This window comes from Mustela lutreola, chromosome 2 (assembly GCF_030435805.1).
Source record: "Mustela lutreola isolate mMusLut2 chromosome 2, mMusLut2.pri, whole genome shotgun sequence".
NCBI lineage: Eukaryota > Metazoa > Chordata > Mammalia > Carnivora > Mustelidae > Mustela > Mustela lutreola.
Genome location: NC_081291.1, coordinates 22,014,335 through 22,032,048, shown reverse-complemented (window position 1 = coordinate 22,032,048; position 17,714 = coordinate 22,014,335). Strand labels below are relative to the sequence as shown.

Here is a 17,714-nt window from a genome sequence, read left to right as displayed (position 1 = left end):
AAGGCCTGCGGAGACCCCCTGCCCACCGGCTGTAGCGTCCAGCTCCCAGCAGGGCTTCTCTGGGACTCCAGATCCCCATCGATCTCATATGCTCCTTTCATATGCTCATTTTAAGTGATGCTTTGGAATATCTAGAACCAAATCCCAGCAGGCTGGGATCCGCTGCCCAGCCTGACGAGAGGATCCACATGGGGGGTTAAGCACACAGATGCTGACACCGCTGACACCAGACAGCATGGGTTCAAATCCCAGCTCTGGCATTTATGAGTGATTTTGGACAAATCACTGAACCTCTGCTTTTTCAGCTGTAAATCGGCCTGAAACAAGTATCAGTGGGAACGTACACTTGGTTAATCCCATAAAGACACAGAACAGTGCCCATAGACGCTGCCAGTGTCCTGGGAGGGGAGCTGGGTGCAGGAGGCACTCCAGGCACTCCTCTGGCTTGGGGTTGGGCAGCTGCCGTGGACAGAGTGAGGTGGGGCCGAGTTGGTGGAGGCTCCCTCGTGGCCTCCAGGTCAGCCATGACCCCAGCCCTATGAGAGGCAGTATCTCCGGTGGCCTCCCGGCCACCCTCCTTCCCAAAAAGCAGCCAGTCCGGGTTAGACATAGCCTCTCTTTAATGAAAATCATGGGGACTTTGTCACAGTGGGTCAGTTTGACCAGGGAGGTGTGACACGGGAAGCAGGTCAGATGCTGTCCTCCGCTGCCACGGTCCTAAGAAAGGACAGGTGTGCTGGCAGGGGGGTCAGAAGATGTCAGGGACGATATAGTCCGTGTAAACACCGTCGATCAGCCCTGCCCCATTGTTGTGGACGAACCAGCAGGTCACCTCAGTCCCGTGCCGGGGGTCCTTGCTGTAGTCTTTTTGCAAGCCCCTGAGGAGATACAAAAAGCTGGGGTTACCTTTTGGAGGCAGCAGGGCTGCACCCCCACCCCCAGAAGCCCATCCACCTGTGACATCTGGAGCCCCAACCGATGATGGGGATGCTGAGGGCAGAGGTACTGGGAGAGCAGCCTGCTTACCTGGTGACGGTTAGCTGGTGGCTCTTTACCACCATGGTGGCATCTGTCTTTGTGGGGTCGGAGCCTGGGTGGGGGTCAGACACTTTATAATCCAAGGGGTGGAAGAATTGTCCTGGAAAGGCACATTGGAGCAGCAGTTACCACAGGGGCCCTCGTATGCAGCAGGTGCACACTGGAGGGTCAGAGAGCTGCTGCAATGTTTTTTTCTTGAGGGTGTGACTATGTCTCATACGTTTTGGCATCAAAAGCCACCTTTCGTTCACCTGTTCTGTGAATCGGACCTCTCCCTGTTCACCCCCAGGCCCACTGAAGCTTTGGTTTCCCCTTGTGTTTGATCACAGGCTTTCTGAGGGACAAGACCTTCGCCGGGACAAGCCCTCTTTGGAGCTCTGAGCCTCAACGGCCAAGGTGCAGGAGAACCTGCTCTGGTGCTCAGCTGCAAGTCTGACCCATGGCAAGCCCGCAGGCTGCTGCCGCGCACCCCCAGCTCAGCCTGCCGGGCCGGTCATACCCAGCAGCCCGTGTGTCCGTGCTGACATCCGGTGGCTATCCAGCACATAGAAGCCCAGGAAGTCCTGGTGGACGGCACTCCCCTTCCACACCCGGTGCAGGACGACCTCAAAAGTGCCCCCATCTTCCACAGACACCACGAGGTTCCTCCTCCTGTTGATGGTCACTACCACCCTGCAGGGCCGGGCGACCATGAGGGCAGGTGCAGCTAGATGGCACCCCTCTCCATTCAGTTGCCCTCATCCTCCTGGATCCAGCTCTCATGAGTTCCCCTACCCCCTCACTACCCCCGATGGAGGGGTGTTACCTGCTACAATCTCTTTCTCACATGCTGCTATGCGGGGGGGTGGGCAGGGCTTATAGTGTGCTAGGCCCTGTGCCAAGCCCTCCACACAAGCTGCATCATGCATTTCTCACTCAGATCCTGTGAGGCTCAGAGAGGGTAAGGAATTTGCCCAGGGTCACACAGCTGGTAAGCAGTAAAGCCAGGACTTGGACTCCAGCTTGTCTAATATCAAAGTCTGTGTTCTTTGCCTGCCACTGATTGTCTGTGTCCTCCACACTGGACTCTGCCCACGTCCTCCTATAGCTCTGCTGCTGAGCATCGGCTCTGGCCCTTGGCAGAGTTTGGTGGATGAATGAGTGGAAGAAAGAACAAGCACGACACAAGGCACATTAAGACAGGTGCTGAAAGAGAAGCCCAGTGAACTCTGGAGTTCAGCAGAGAAGAGACGAGGTGATGTTTCAGGGAATAGGTGGTCTTTGTACTGGGCCCAAGAGGTGAGTTGGCTTGGTTCGGTGGCGATGGGAACAGACTGCAGGACAAGAGCGCTATGTAAGCCTAGGCATGCAGGAAGCTGGGCCTGAAGCACAGGTCCGGAAAGGGAGGGAAATGGACGGGATCGTCCATAGGGTCCCACATGTCTGCCCAGCCCACACGGAGGTCATGTGATTATCATTCACTGACTTGACTCAGGGGCCAAGGGCCTGGCAAGCTCAGGCACCTGAGCTGGCTCTGGGGCTTCCTGTCTTGTCCCTCCCCACCCCTACTCTGGCCCCCCTACCCAGGCCCTGGCCCCAGCCTGGTTACTCGTGTTGCCGCAGCGAAGCCTGGTCCTTCCAGGAGAACACGGGTCCACCAGAGCCAGGGTTCAGCGTAATGTTGTGAGGAGTCACTTCCAGCTGAAAGCCAGTCGCGGGGTTCGCAATCCCCAGACGTCCGAAGTAGGTGCCCTCTTGATGTCCTGGGCTGCTGGCTTTGTTGCCAATGAGCTGCCCATTCACTGAGAAGCCTGCAGTGGGGTAAGGCGCCATCCGGGTCAGGGAGGGCCCAGCTCTCGCTAGACGCCTGCCACCCTGCCTTTGCTCACGCCATGCCTCCTTCCTGGGAGACACCCGCACTCCACCTGTGCCACACTGGCTTCGAGGGGCTCACCTCCCAAGGGGTTAGCGGAGGCCACACAGCACCTCTCCCCGCCCCTCTCCTCCCACCACACTAACTACCTGGTACTTAGTCCTTGCTTCTGGGACACGCTGGAGATCCTGCCTCCCTGAGGACAGAACTTGTGTCTGTTCTTTCTCTGTGGCCCTAATCCCTGACTCAGGAGCAGGTCCCAGAGGCCTCCTATGACCTGAACAGTTCCCAAAGCTCCCTCCTCGTCCTCACGACCCCAACACAGCATGTTCTGAAACTGTCATCTGAGAATTTGTTCACCTGTCTCTCTTCACTAAGCTGCACAAGAACAAGGACTTTGGCTGAGCCCCTCCTGCACCTGTAGGCTATAGGAAGTGCTCAGCAAACCCTTGCAGATGGCCTGACCAGAGGGAGGGAGAGAGAGTGGCCCCACAGACGGACAGGGAGTCATTCCCACCGCCTGAGCTCTGCTAGAGGATGCGCTCTGAGGCTCCAGCCGGGAGGCAGGACAGGATCACTACGTAACTTGCAGAACTAGGTACAAAATGCGAGGGGCTCATTGTTCAAAAAAATATTAAGAATTTCAAAACAGCTAGAGCAGAGTATTAAACTGTGCGTGGGCCCTCCTAAGCATAGGGTCCTATGTGCCCACGTGGGTTCCATGTCCATGAAGCAGGTGTCATCTAGGGCTCAGGCAGGCAGATGCAAGAGAAGGAGGCAGATTGAGCCCAGCCAGGGGACTGCGGGACACAGTCTGTGGGATGTGGAGGCCACAGCCACTGTCTTGTCCGCGGCTGCACACTGAGGGTGGAGGGGTCCGGGCGCCACCCTGTCTGACAGAGGGAGTAATGTCCCCCATACCTGTGTCTGGGTCCTGCACCAGGCTGAGGACCACACCGGGCTCCTCGTTGATATTGAAGCACAGAGTATCCTTTTTCTGAGGCACGTGGATGAGGAAGTGGGGATCAGTGTCCACTGGGGGCAGAGCAGGGAGTCCGTTAGATTGGGCATTGGGCAGGTGGGCTGGGGCCCGCTGGGAGAGCAAGACAGGGGTGTCCCTCAGACCCTCCCCAGGACTCACCTCCAGTCACTTGATTTGGCAACTGCTGAAAGTTGGAACTGGATCGAGTCGGGGAAGGCTGCAAAGCCGACAGCACGAACGCTGGAGAGTGAATGGCATTTAGGAGGACGGTACCCTGCTTTCCTGGGGCTGCTGGCTCCTCTTCCCAGGCCCCGCCACCCAGGCGGCAGGCCTGAAGCCACAGGGCAGAAGTGGCCCCCGAGTCCCTGATGCCTCCAGGTGTGCTGACCCCCGGTCAGTCTCCTTCCATGGGGACCTAGTGGGGCCAGTGGCACAAGAGGTCACCAGGCCCAGGCAGGGGGCCATTCTGAGGGACCCAGTGAAAGGCAGTGACGAAGCCTTCGGCTGTCTGTCACTTCCTCCTCAGGCAAGTAGGGGCACACAGCCTGAGGGACTGCACGTGGGGAGGAGAGAAGTAGAGACGTATGTCGGCGGGATGCGGTCACTTACTCTTTCTGTGTCCCAGCATCTCTGTAGAGGACAACGACAGAGGACGGCATCACCCTCACCACCCCATCTGAGAGGCACACACCTTGTTCACCAAGGTCAGTCTGGGCCCAGAGGCCAATCAGTCCTCAGCGAACCCTCCTCCCCTGGGCATCCTGCCCCCCATCCGGGCCCCCGCGACAGACACAGGCTCACAGAGGCCCGGATGGAAGCTGCGCAAGGGCTCCCCAGGCACAAAGGGGCAGCTGCTAGTTTGTGGTGAAGGGGAGAGGGGATGCGGGGCAGGGAGCCCGTGCCTGGGGGCTGGAGCACGAGCTGCTTGGCTGGCCACCGGAAACCCCTTCTGAAAACCAACATGTTTTTGAAACTCACCCAACGGCAGAGAATCTGGAAGGAAGAGAAAGGGAAGAGAATGAAAGCCCAGGAGGTTTTCGACCCTCAGAAGCCTCCCCGGACCCACAGCGCTCCCCGTGGCAGAGCACATACCCTCGGGGGGCTTGTCAATGATGGGCTCCAGGCCGTCCTCATCTGTCATGCCCCTGATGGTCATGGAGGTCAGCGGGGTCACGAACTGGTAAGCCAGCGACATCTGCAGGGCCTTGGCTGTCACATCGGCCTTCTCCTTCCCCTCTAACTTCATCCTGAGAGACACACAGACCCGCTCCAAGCCCCGCAGCCTGGACAACAGCAGACTCGCGCTGCCTGGCCCTTTTTTGCTCATTGGTTCACTCATTCACTCATTCAGCAAACATGTGTGGGGCACCTGCAGGGTGCCTGTCCCGCGGCTGCCTCCCAGGGCCTCTTGATTTAAAGCCCCCACACCAGGAAAACCTGGAGATGCGGCAGGGCTGGGGGACGTGCCTCAGAAAGACACAGGGAATGGATCCGCTGTGTGATTCTGGGCGAGTGGTCTAGCTCCTCTGGACCTCAGCGTGCTCATCTGTGAAATGGAGATAACAAGGAAACTGGCCTGCAGGTTGTGGGGATGACCCGAGCGTGTGTGGACACCATGGCCCCACGGAGAGGGCAGCTTCCTCCCAGCCCGGCCATGCGGCGGGGGCAAACCGTGTCCCACCCACACTGTTGACTAACCAGTTGATGTTAACCCGGTGAGCAAAGCCGAAGCCCGGTCTGTCTGACCTGCTCCCAGCCTCAGAGGCCCAGGAGTGTGCCTTCTCTGTTCACCCCACTGGTCCAGAGGCCCTGGTGTCCACCCCGCACCGCACGGGTCCTACCGCTTGGCCAGCAGCTCCTGGATGGTGAGGTAGGCCCAGAGGCGTTCGACGTGGTTCTCCAGCATGTGGCCGCGCTCCTGGAGCAATCTCTTCATCTCCTCCTCATCCACCAGGCAGGTCGTCTTGAACTCTTGGCCCTCCTGAGGGTCGCGATGGGGTGGGGGGCTGAGCACCGTGGAGGAGCACAACCGCTGGCCGGGGACGCCGCTCCGGCCTTCCAGGGGCCCCACTGTGCCCGGTCTCTGTGCTCTGTCCCCCGCACCCGCCCGGCCTGAGCCTGCTCTCTTCTCCCTCACTCGGCCCTTGATCCCACAAACGTTTGCTGAGCACTCTCAGAGCCGGTCGAGCTGGCCTCGGCTCTGGGGATCCCAGGGAAGGGAGGGGCAGGCCCTGCCCTCCTCAAGTCACTCTCTCTGGGGGCTGCCAGCAAGCAGCTAGCTATTTCCACCACATTTCACTCCTCCTAAGGCCCACCACGCCCCCACACACAAATGCTTCTCTCTTCCAAGCCGCGGTAGCTAGGATTCCCTCACTGAGGGTATCCTGTGCACTGGGCCCCACGCAAACAGTGCAGGTATTCTTTCATTCTTTCCACCCAGCTCTCCAGGACAGTATTCCTCTGGACTACAGAGAGGGAAACTGAGGCCCGGAGAGCTGGACCTGTTCGCTCAAGGTCACCCAGCTGGTGAGAGGGGAGCCAGGATGCAGCTCAGCTTTTCTGACTCAGAGTCCTGATTCTGAACCCTCGACCGCACAGTGAGGTGTGAATCCACACCCTGCGGTCAGGGTCTGGGCCTCACGCGTCTGTAAGACAACCTCCGCCCCCCCATTGGTGGTGTGTGTGCGCACACACGCGTGCGCACGCGCGCGCACACACACACACACAGGCACACACGGCACTGTGGCACAAAGCTGGGTGCACAGGAAGTATTCAGGAAAAGGCTAGCCTCTTGCTCTCTCATGCCTGGGGGAAATGATATAAGGAGTAACAGGTGATGATTAGATCAAGGCACTACACCTAATCAAGGCCATTTTGGTTCCTGCTCGCATGTGGGAATGTTCAGGCCTTGGGGAGAAGGGGGTGGTGTGGTGCCTGGGGTAAGGGGAATGGGGTGGAGAACAAGTGTGGATTTGGAACCTCTGAGTGCTGCCTGACCTCTCCCCAGTCCGCAGCCCACTGTTTACCCCATGGGCCAGCACGTCAGCCTTGAAACTGCCCAGTTTGTTGTCAGCAATGCGTCCCGCCACCATGATCTCTGAGCCTTCGTAGTACTGTTTATGGCGCTGCTGGGTCACGGCTGAGACGGTGTCCTGGGGGTAAAGCAGCTCCACGTCCACCAGGAGGGGGTTGGCTACCTGGTCGTAGAAACCCTGCGGGCGGAGGTGGGGCACGACCTCAGAGCTGATGGGCCACCCTGGGCACCCCATGGGGAAACCCACTCACCAGGTGGGGTGTTGGGATCCCTGTTCTGCAGACAGAATTGCAGGCTCATAGGGGCTAAGGAACCAGTTTCAGGTTCTAAAGCTGAGCCAAACCGCATTCTAGAGCTTTATCTGCTCCTCTGGGTGGTTGGGCAAAAGGCTGCCAAGGCCGGGCAGCCGTGGCAACGTGGGCCGTGGCCCACCATTGGTGGTACGTTGTGCGGCGAAGGGGGAAGGAGGAGACCTGCAGCTGCTGGGTGGCGTCATGGTCCTCATAAATTCTCTGGGCCCGTCCGTTGTTTTCCATGGACATGACCTCCAGGAAGTTGAAGTCCAAGTTGCGGCCAAAGCCCAAGTTGTAGAGCGGGAACTTGCCCCGGATGGCGGTGCGGACGTTCTTGAGGATTTGGGAATGGTCCGTCACCCCTGCAGCCACACACGCAGGCAGGGCCGGGATACGGACTCAGAGGCACGTAGGGCACAAGGGGCCTTTGGAGCACCCTCCATCCTATCTCAGACCCCCACCTCTCTCCTGTCCCCACCAGCATCTTGAGGCAATGTCTTCCACAGGCTCTGTGGGTGACTACGATAGCTCCTGATGGCCCTCAGGAACATGCCCATCTATATGGATCCATCATAAGCAGACCAGAATCTGCTCTAACCACCCTCCCCCAGAGGTCATTGTCATGGCCTCCCAGACCCTGCCACCCTTCCCACCCTTGTTCTACCTAGTCTGCACCTGCCTGATGTTCTCAGTCCGGCCCTGCCATTGTACATACTTGGTTTTTGTTTTTGTTTTTCTCAAGCTGCTCCCTCTGCCAGACCTTCCTTCCTGCTTCCCTTCTCCTCCTTCCAGCCTGAGCTCACAGGTCACCTCCTCCAGGCAGCTTCACTGGGACCCTGCCTGGGCCAGATGTCCTTAATCCTATAGCCTCCTGACACCATGTTCTTTCAAGGCCCTCAACAGAACAGCTGCTCCTGGGTCTGCCACCCCAGTGGATCCTGTGCTCTCTTGAGGACAGAGGAGAAGCCTGTGCTCTCAGTGTCTCTTCTTGGTCCCCAGTCCCATGCTTGGCACACAGTCGGTGCTGAATACCTAGTTCGTTAAACTCAACCTGGGAATTCTGCCTGTTGTCCTGGGATCTGCTTAACCCTGCATCATACAGGTACTTCCCCCAATCGCCCAGCTCAGCAGAGAAATATGCCTTGTAAGTCCTGCAGACTTTATGGGCGGAACTCTGTCTTTAGATCAGGGTTTGACTTCTCCTGGAGCCGTTCTTCACCCCCTACAACATCTCCAGTAGCGGGATTTCCAAGCACAGCTTGAACGCCTTCCGTAACAAAGAGATCACCGCCTCCCAACACAGGCCTTGAGGTGCTTACCCTCTGTGGGCTCGCCATCTGTCAGCATGATGAGGACTGAGGCATGGTTACTGAGTTCGGGGAGGCTCCTGTGAGCTTGGTTCAAGATCTCGATTCCCCGAAGCAAACCTCCATTCAGGTTTGTGGCTGCAAAGGAAGGAAGCAGGCCAGTGTATGCCCTCATTCCAAGGGGACAGAGGGGACTCCAGAGTGACTCAAGACTCCTGTACTTACCCCCAGCCAGGTAGAAGCGCTGCACAAATTCTTGAGCTGCTTGCAGATTGGCAGGGGAAGCCGGCACCAGTGAGCCCTTCCATGATTGCACGTCAGACCCAAAGAGGACCAGGTCGAAATAGTCCCCTGGCCGCATGTCCCCCAGGATTTTAAGGAGTGCTTCCTTGGTCTGTAATGACAGGACGGTCGGTGGAGGGACATGGCTCCATGAGAGTGTCCCCTGTCAATTCCAGGTATGCATTTGAGAGATCCACAGGGCAGAGGGACACAGTGGACAAACGGGAAGGGACGGGCAGGACAGCCAGGTGGTGCCAGGAGAGGTCTGTCCTCCGGGCGTGGATGAGCAGACAGAGAAGGCAGGGGGACCCCGTGTGGGGAGAAGAAACGACCGGAAGCTCGAAGGGGGCAGAATCAAGAAAGAATTTCTAAAACTCTGCCAGCGGAGCTGTGGCTCTCAGAGCACTATGGGCAGTGGGCTGTCCCTGTTGCCAGACACCTCCCTGGGGATAGCCATGATTGCCCTGGCACGTTCAGTGTACCCTCCCATCACTAGACCCACGAGCCCGTGGGCATCCCACTGTACTACTGAGGAGCAGGGGCTCCTCCCGTCATGGAGGTACAATGAGGATGTGGCTGATGCCCGAGCCCCTGACTGCTGGGATTTCCTGTCAAATCACCCCGCCTCTGAACAGGAGCAGAAATCCCCAGCCCAGGCTCTGGCGACAGACAGCACCAGCATAGGCTGAGTGCCGGGGCTGGAAAAGCTGCTGCTGGGGGAACTGCTTCAAGCCACCATTCACCTGTTTCAGTTTCTGGCCTTCCATGGAGGTGCTGATGTCGATCACAAAAACCACGTTCTTCTTCAGGTTCGTCAGGTTTTGGGGAGCAAAGAAGTGGGCAAAATGGTTGTTGGCAACCTGGAACACGAAGGGACAAGTGAAGCTCTTGTCACAAGCGCCCCCGCCTGGTCTCTGAGTCTCAGGGCCGGAAGCTTCAGGCTCACCAGGAGGTCACACAGTTGGTCTCGATTGACATCGTAGGTCACCTTGAAGTCCCCATTCAGCATGGACGTGGAGCACGTGGGGCAGGACTGCTGCTGACCCACAGTCGGGCGGAAGAGGACGTGACCCTGGAATGGTGGAGGGCGTGCGGCATTACTGCTTCGTGGGGCTGCGATCTGGACGCTCGCAGAGACACCATAAAGAGCGTGCATGCGCACATGTGTGTGTGTGTGTGTGTGTGTGTGTGTGTGTGTGTGTGTGTGTGTTGTGTGGGCATAGAAATGAGTCTGGCGGGCCCTTCCCCCGGCTGAGAGCACACGCCTATAAGGTAGTAGGAGAGAAGACCTGTTTCTTTGCGTATATGCTTCTGAATCATTGGGCTTTTCTACAAGTGTCGCCACTTTGGGCACAAAATAATAGCAGTATGAGAACAAGAGACATCAGTTAACCCAAAACTGTGGAGTGAAAAAGTAAGGCTATGACACTGTGCTGGAAAACAAAGCCCCCATCCCCCACCACCTCCTTCTGGTGGGCAAAGAGCAGAGGCTGGAAGGAAGGACCTGGGGAGGAAGCTGGAAGCTAAGGTCTGGTCTGACTTGGTGTCGGTGCTCAGGGAATTAGGGTTGGGTTTTTTTGTTTGTTTGTTTGTTTGTTTAACTTTTAATTTTTAATTTTTTATACATATAATATATTTTTATCCCCAGGGGTACAGGTCTGTGAATCGCCAGATTTACACACTTCACAGCACTCACCAAAGCACATACCCTCCCCAATGTCCATAACCCCACCCCCTTCTACCAAACCCCTCCCCCCAGCAACCCTCAGTTTGTTTTGTGAGATTAAGAGTCACTTATGGTTTGTCTCCCTCCCAATCCCATCTTGTTTCATTTATTCTTACTCAATACTTTTTTTTTCCTCTCTCTCTCTTTTTAAAGAAAGATTTTGTTTATTTATTTAACAGATAGAGAGAGAAAGAGAGAGAGCACAAGCACAGGGAGCAGCAGGCAGAGGGAGGGGGGAAGCAGGATCCCACTGAACAAGGAGGCCAACGCAGGGCTCCATCCCAGGACCCTGGGATCATGTCCTGAGCCAAAGGCAGACATTTAACTGACTGAGCCACTCAATACTTTTCTAGACTTGTAACTTTCTACATTTTCTTTAAATGCTTTTTAATTTTTACTTTTCATGTATTTGTTTGTTATAAGACTAAGATATACTCATCAAAAACCCCCTCCAAAACTTGAAAAGGATGGTTAGGAAGGCACCGACCCACCCCTTGGTCCCCTACTCAAAGCAAGCATGTTTGCTAACACTCTGGGTGTCCTACTTTGCTTAAAAAAGAACCGCTCCAAACTGCAAGAAACATTTCCTTCATTTAAGTTATGATGGAGTCACTACCAAAGGGAGGTTCCCACCTCCCTGGAGGGTTCGTTCCTGGCTCCATTTGAGGGCAAATTAGGAAGCAGGGCACCGGCTGGGTATCACCCACCCATACGCCACACTTCGCCAGGACCTGGGGAAGGGGCAAGCAGGGGACTTCAGGAGTTTCTGCCAACGGGAGGTTTGTGACAAGTGGTAAGTGGCGAGGTAGACCAAAGGCCTTCCCAAACTGAGGTCTGTTTCCTAAAGACCTGGAGCTTGCAATCCTAACTGCGACAGCATCTGAGATTCCTTCGTGTGCTCTGTATTTCCCTGAATGCTTTCACATGAGTGTGACACAGCAAAGAGGAAACTGAGGCTCAAGCAAGTCAGCGGCTCACCCCAGACCATACAAACCAGCGTGGGCGTGTCCCCAGCCTCGGCATGCAGGCTTTTGTTAAGTGCTCTGAGAACAAGAGCTACGAGTTCCCTGGGTACACCAACCACAAAACGCCTATGTCCCTTACTAGAGCAGCCTGCGGCCCCTGCCTGGTTCCCAGTCTAAGCCTGATTGAGAGGTCCCAGCCATCCCACACACCTGTTTCCCTGAGAAGGATTTCTTGATGAGTTGACTTTCCAGGTCCTTGGGGAGGAAGGAGGCCTGGGCATCCAGCTTGCTGATCCCCTGAGGCTCAAAGATGTCCACGTCGATCTGCGTCATTGAAGTCCCCAGGCTCCATTGAGGCCACCATCAAGACTCAGTCAGGAGCCAACCTGTGTCCTGGCTACCCACTGTGTGTGGCACCCACCTAGCCCTCAGCACAGGGCCTGGCATGTCATCAGCACTCCAAAAATAGAGGCCAAATGAAGGTGTGCATGCCTGGGCCCCTGAACTCGGCCGCTACTGAGCTGCCAACAACAATCACAGCCTCTTCGGCTGCCTGGGGCTTTCTGGTCTACCAGCTCCCGGGACGTTCAATATGTCTCGTGATCCTTGTGGCACCTCTGGGACCTGCAGGAAGCCCCAGTTAACAGATGAGCAAACCAAGGCTCAGAGAGGAAGAGGAAGTTGGTAGCTCTCTGCCCACAAAGAGCCCACTAGAACCTACCCAAGGAAGACAGTCTCCTTCTGTGTGCTCAGCCCTGGGATGGCACATGGTGTGCCCTGAGCCAGGACTCGGAGCCATGGCGAGAGAGAGGAAGGAGCCCTGCTCCCAAGACGGCTCCCCTGCAAACGGTCACCTGTAATCTACCTCGAAATGATGCACCAGCTGCTTGGGTTTGACTTTGATGACAATTTCATACTGCTTGAGTTTCCTCTTCAGCACCTCCTCGTAGGTCAGCCGAAACGTGGCCTTGCTCCGGGCCCCAATGGTGAGGTGGATGGTGAATTGCTCCATTGTTCTCCCCGAGGCCCTGGACATACAGCCATCGGCCACACCAGAGAGACAAATGGTGAGTGACACGTGGGTCTTGTCACCTAAAGCGTGGCCCTCAGAATCAATTTCTCTTCCACTCATGCTACTCCTGGTTTTCCTAGCCCTTCACCCTTGTCTTAGCTGGGTGTTCATGGTCAAGGTCAGGATCCAAGGACAGAGTCCCCTTCTCCCAGAGGCTGGTCTGGGAGGTAGGCAGGTCGGCACCAGCCCTGTCTGGTGCACCTGTACTGGCATTTGAGTTCAGGTAGTTTGCTCACTTCCAATCAGCCTGGGGCTGTTCCCCAGCCAAGGCCACCTTACTGCTCTCAGGTCCGTCCTTGCTGGGGAGGGTGGCACCAGAACTCACCTGACAAGGCCGGCATTCTCTCCGGAGACAGCAGCTTTCCGGTACTGCTTCCAGGCTGACGCTTTGTCCTTTATATCCCCGATGAATGCATTTCCGTCTGATGTGCTACAGGGAGGAAGAAGCCCTCAGGGGAAGTGCCCCTGGCCCCAACCACTCAGGTCCTTCATACCGGAGGGGCTCCCAACCCAGCCCTGGAGAAGGCCCGTCCTGGTGAGCGCTCGTGGGAGGCACCCCCTGCCACCTCTCGCTGCCCACGGAGTGGTTCGGGGTTTCCATGGCAGTGAGAGGTTGCAGCCATGGCCACAGGATCCAACAGGAGATCTTGGGTGCAGGCCTTTGCTGTTTGAGCCCTATGCTGAAAACCTACTGTCAGAGGCCCCACTTTGCTCTCCAAGATGAGAGCCCAGAACAGATACAAGTGGCTTGCCCATCCCCTCTGCGCTGGAGCTGGCCTATGGTCTTGCCGGCAAGAAGGAGGAGGTCGGCACTGTCCAGCCACCGGAGCCATGGCTTGGGGCTGGTGAATGGACAGCTCTGGGCGTGGGAGTCAGGCAGGGCACGCACATGGCAAAGTCACTGATGAAGGCCGTCTTGGGGATTTCCACTTCGAAGGCCACTTCCTTGGCTTCGTCGGCATTGTTGACCACTTGGCTGGTGATGACATAGTGGGCGAAGCGAGAGGTGACTTTGCAGTTGACTTTTAAACTCCGGATGGTCACGCCATCGACGGCCTAGAGTGGAAGTAAGGGGGCTGTGGCTGGGAACGGCGAGGGGGGGCCTCTGAACTAGGAGGGACTCCCGTGTCGTATGGGGAATCAGCACCCAGCTCAGAGGCCAGGCGCCCAAAGAACAGACAGGATCTCCCAGAAAGACCCACTCTATCCTCTGCCGGAGACCCTGCAGTGAGGCGTGCAAGCCCCCCATGTCTGGGACATGGAGTCCCTCTGCCCAGAGCGCTGATAGAAGGGCACCCCCTGCAGGATGGGGGGAAAACAGGCTGCAGTATGGCCCCTCTACAGACCCCTTTGCAGAGAATCTCACTCACTGTGTCCACAGTCTGTCGCTTCTGTAAAACAAAACCGGGACAAGGGTAAGTGGGAACGTGTAGGGGACCATAGCTTATCTGCTAAGGAGTGGGAATGGGACACAGTCTGGGTCCTCTACCCCTCGGCCTCACCTCCCCCTCGCTGCTTGGACATTACCTCTCCAGGCAGTGGTGGTCAAGGTGACTGTGGGTGGCCCCGGGGCCCTGGGGTGAGGGTCTTGTGTCCCTCCTGGGCCCATTCTGGCCTGTTTCTGGCCTGAGGGGTTTACCTACATACCTTGTTGACTTTGGGCCTGCCTGTGGGTGAACCCTGAGTGGGCATGGCCTGCAGGACGAGGAGAGAGGCCAGGTATACGCACAGTAGCGCCCGCAGCCCCATGGTGCCGTCCATGGTCTCGAGGCTCCTGCTGCCTCGTCCCTTCGCTCAGACTGTTAATCAATAAAGTGCTGGATAAACATGGATTAAACATTAGACAAGGTGAAGGCAAATATCACAATCAGGGGGATCAAAATTTAGCAGTAAAATCGTTCTCCTTGGGGGGGATTCCCAGCTGCGTAAACTCCTGACCAGCCTCAGACGGAGCCCCTTTGGACAGAGCCGGTCTCCGCCGGCAGGAATGGCGAAGCCCCGGATGGCCCATCTAAAGCCTGGTCTGGCACAGGCAACACCAGGGACATGGTGACATGCGTCAAGAAGCCACAGTTCAAAGTGGACTTCTGAAGTCCATTAGGTGTTACTTTCAAAATTCTTCAAGCATCAGCAACCTTTTCACAGTCATGGTCTGGCCGGGGTGGCAAGATGGTAGAGTTTACCAAGTGTCTGCCCACGCCCATGGCTCTAGCCATGCCAACCCTTGGGCTGGTTCTGTCAGAAGCCGTCTGGCCAGTCCCTGAGATGTGTAATGGGTGACCCGTGCTTTAGGACAGTTTCTTCATCCCTCTGGACCTTCGCATCTGGATTTGGAAAGAACAGAAATGAGCCTCATTGCTCCTCCTCCTGGGCAGGGCTGGGGAGGCAAAGAGGAATACTGTGTTTTCGTAATGGAGGGCTAAGTATGTGCTACGCATTGATCTCAGCTCTTTGCTGTCTCATTTTATCCTCGTGGTGTCCCTGGGATATTGGTCTCACAGCAGGTGACAGGATAGGTCTTCAAACCCAGATCTTTTAGACGCCAAAGCCCAAGCCTATCGTGTAATGACAAAAAAGCCCTCTGCCTTATTAGCAAGAAAGGAGACGCAGAGTTGAAAACCCCAGGGACCTCTTTTGGACTTTCAGTTTCTTAAGTTTTCTGCCCGAGCTCTCCTTGTCTGCCATGAGCCACAGCACACAGGGCAGATATGGCCCTGGTCAATCCACTCCGTGGCCCTGGTTGGGATGTGCTGGCTGCCATGACCCTGATGGGGTGAGGGGGCCCCAGAGGCCACTTTGATCTCTGTTTGCTTGTCTCGGACTTTGTCTCTCAGAACAGCTTCTGGGAAAACGTTTATCATTCCCAGGCCGGAATGACCTTCTGGTCTGTTTTTTGGCCTTCGTGGAGGATGAGATGGATCAACATGGAATTGCCTTTGAGGTTCTGTTGATTTGCTGCATGGGTATCAACGGAGTCCTTGGTGGGCTGGGCATGGTGCCAGGCACCAGGACACAGTGTTGAGCTCGAGTACCTTGTTGTGTTCAGTGAGCTGGTGCATTGGGAAAAAGAGCCAGAGGACTCAAAGGAAGCTCAGTGAGGGTCAGGGGTGTCAGAAACTAAGAGCAGCACGAAGGAGCTGTAGTAATCTGGAAGAGGCAGAGCTCACTCCCACAGGGCTTAGGGGAAGGTTCCTAGAGGAGGAGCCTGGGAAATGGAGCAGCCCTTGGACAGGAAGAGGAAAATGGGTGGGTAGGTGTGAAGCATGCTTGGGGAAGGTGCGGTTGCCTGCATCCTGGAAGCTGGACCTGATGAAGAGAGTGGCGCAGGAGGCTCGGAAGTGGTGGTTTGGGGTCAGCCTGGCACTGAAGTCTGAAAGGGGCCAATCTTTGGTGGAAAACACTGAAGTTCTTTTGAGCAGGGGTGTGGGAAGATCGAGATTGGACTGTTGGGAGATGGGCAGCACCAAACTTGGCCCATAGAAGGTTCAAGAACTACATTTGTGTGGCTTGTGGGGAGGAGAGAGGGTATGGGGAGAGCTGATATTGACAAGTGCCTGACCAGCTTCTCGGCGTCTTTTGTGTCCTACCTCAGATACTACTCCCAACTACCCCCAAGAGATGGATACCATTACTGCTTCCACATCAGGGATGATGAGGAGAGGCTGCTCCCCCTGTGGGTGAGGAAGGTGGTGGATGGGTGGACAGAAAGCAGGTGCGGTTTGGAAGATTGCACACACCTGAGGGCCCGAGAGGGGGGCTGTGCTGCTGGTGCAAACAGATGGCACTCAGGACAGAGGACAGCTCAGACTGGCTCGGAGCTCCGCCCATACAGAGAAATGCCGGCTTGATTTGCTTAGAGCTTCTCCATCCGATTTGGCCAAACTGAACTCATGACTTTCTCTCCCCGTCTTGCACTCCACCACCAAGCCTGGTCTTCTCCTCTTGTTGTCCACCCCAGCGAGGACCACCACCGTCCATCCAGGCATCCACACCAGAAAAGGTGGGTGGCATTTTACGTGGTTTATGCCCCTAGATTCCCTGCCCCTCACCCCTTTCTAAATATCTTCCTAATCCATTCACTTCTCTCCAAATCCCTAGTCGCCACCGAGTCTAAGCCATCTTCATCTCTCACCTACATGGCTAATCCCCCTACCTCCACCCTCCTCCTACAGCGTGCTCTCCGGAGGCAGCCAGAGCCATTATTAAAAAAGGTTGATCTGCGGGGTGCCTGGGTGGTTCAGTGGGTTAAAGCCTCTGCCTTCGGCTCGGGTCATGATCCCAGGGTCCTGGGATCAAGCCCCACATTGGGCTCTCTGCTCCGTGGAGAGCCTGTTTCCTCCTCTCTCTCTCTCTCTCTCTGCCTGCCTCTCTGCCTATTTGTGATCTCTTTCTGTTAAATAAATAAATAACGTCTTTAAAAAAAAAAAAAAGGTTGATCTGCTTGAGATGTTTCCCTGTCTTACACATTTCCAGGTCCTGAGTGGTCTGGCTCCTGCTGACCCCTCCATCTCACTCAGCCATGCCTGCCCACCTTGGGTCTCAACTTCAGCCACACAGATTTTTTTTCCGATCTGTATAGGCAGGTGCTCTTTCACTCATTCATTTGTCAGCCCCCCTTCGTCATCCATTCACACCTGCTGTGCACTAGGCCCACGTCAGCTGCTGGGGTTGGGGTCTTGAAGTAGACAAGCCTGGCCCGGTGCTGAGTTCACCCTGAACTGCAGAGATGAAGTCACAAAATAAGTCCATTGAGCCTTACCATATGGTGCTCCCTTCACCTGAAAAAAGTTTTCCTGCAAACTTCAGTTCAAGGAATGGTAGCTCGGGACAACCTACCCTGGATGCCCGGCCTGGGGCTGGTGAAACTGACCTCAGTTGGCAAGGTTAACACATTAGCATGCTTCATTGATTAATGATCACCTCTCTCTTCAACTGTAAGCCCTACGGTGGAAGGACTTTGTTTGTTTTGTTCAGTTTGTGCCTCCAGGGGAGGGCACTAGCCTTGTGCTATGCAGGCTCACATTAAATGCCTATAGAATGAATGATAGGCTTAAAGAGGAGCAAGTTGCAGGAGGTAAAAAGCAGGGAGCAAAGTACAGAACCTTGGAGAAACTCAAACCTGAGAGAATCAGGAGAAGTCAAAAGAAGAGGAGTAGACAGGAG

General features: G+C 56.0%; 1 protein-coding gene across 1 annotated transcript; it reads right to left on the bottom strand.

Moving 5' to 3' along the window:
• Positions 1 to 602: 602 nt before the first annotated feature.
• Positions 603 to 14,340, bottom strand: ITIH1 (inter-alpha-trypsin inhibitor heavy chain 1). The gene is made up of 22 exons (XM_059161143.1): positions 14,199 to 14,340; positions 13,922 to 13,942; positions 13,441 to 13,607; positions 12,877 to 12,981; positions 12,345 to 12,507; positions 11,690 to 11,803; positions 9,735 to 9,860; positions 9,532 to 9,648; positions 8,732 to 8,900; positions 8,519 to 8,644; positions 7,380 to 7,561; positions 6,899 to 7,084; positions 5,714 to 5,853; positions 4,965 to 5,119; positions 4,851 to 4,865; positions 4,482 to 4,502; positions 4,032 to 4,112; positions 3,812 to 3,925; positions 2,627 to 2,828; positions 1,538 to 1,710; positions 1,027 to 1,138; positions 603 to 878 (listed from the first exon to the last, which is right to left on the bottom strand). The coding sequence occupies exons 1-22, from the start codon at positions 14,310 to 14,312 to the stop codon at positions 749 to 751; spliced, it is 2,733 nt and encodes a 910-aa protein (XP_059017126.1). The 5' UTR covers positions 14,313 to 14,340; the 3' UTR covers positions 603 to 748.
• Positions 14,341 to 17,714: the final 3,374 nt, after the last annotated feature.

Coding starts and splice junctions, on each gene's coding strand:
- ITIH1 (XM_059161143.1), bottom strand. CDS start 14,312: ATGGACGGCACCATGGGGCTGCGGGCGCTACTGTGCGTATACCTGGCC. Junction 13,608..13,921: donor AGCGACAGACTGTGGACACA/GTGAGTGAGATT, acceptor CTTCCACTCTAG/GCCGTCGATGGCGTGACCAT. Junction 3,926..4,031: donor GCCAAATCAAGTGACTGGAG/GTGAGTCCTGGG, acceptor CTCTGCCCCCAG/TGGACACTGATCCCCACTTC.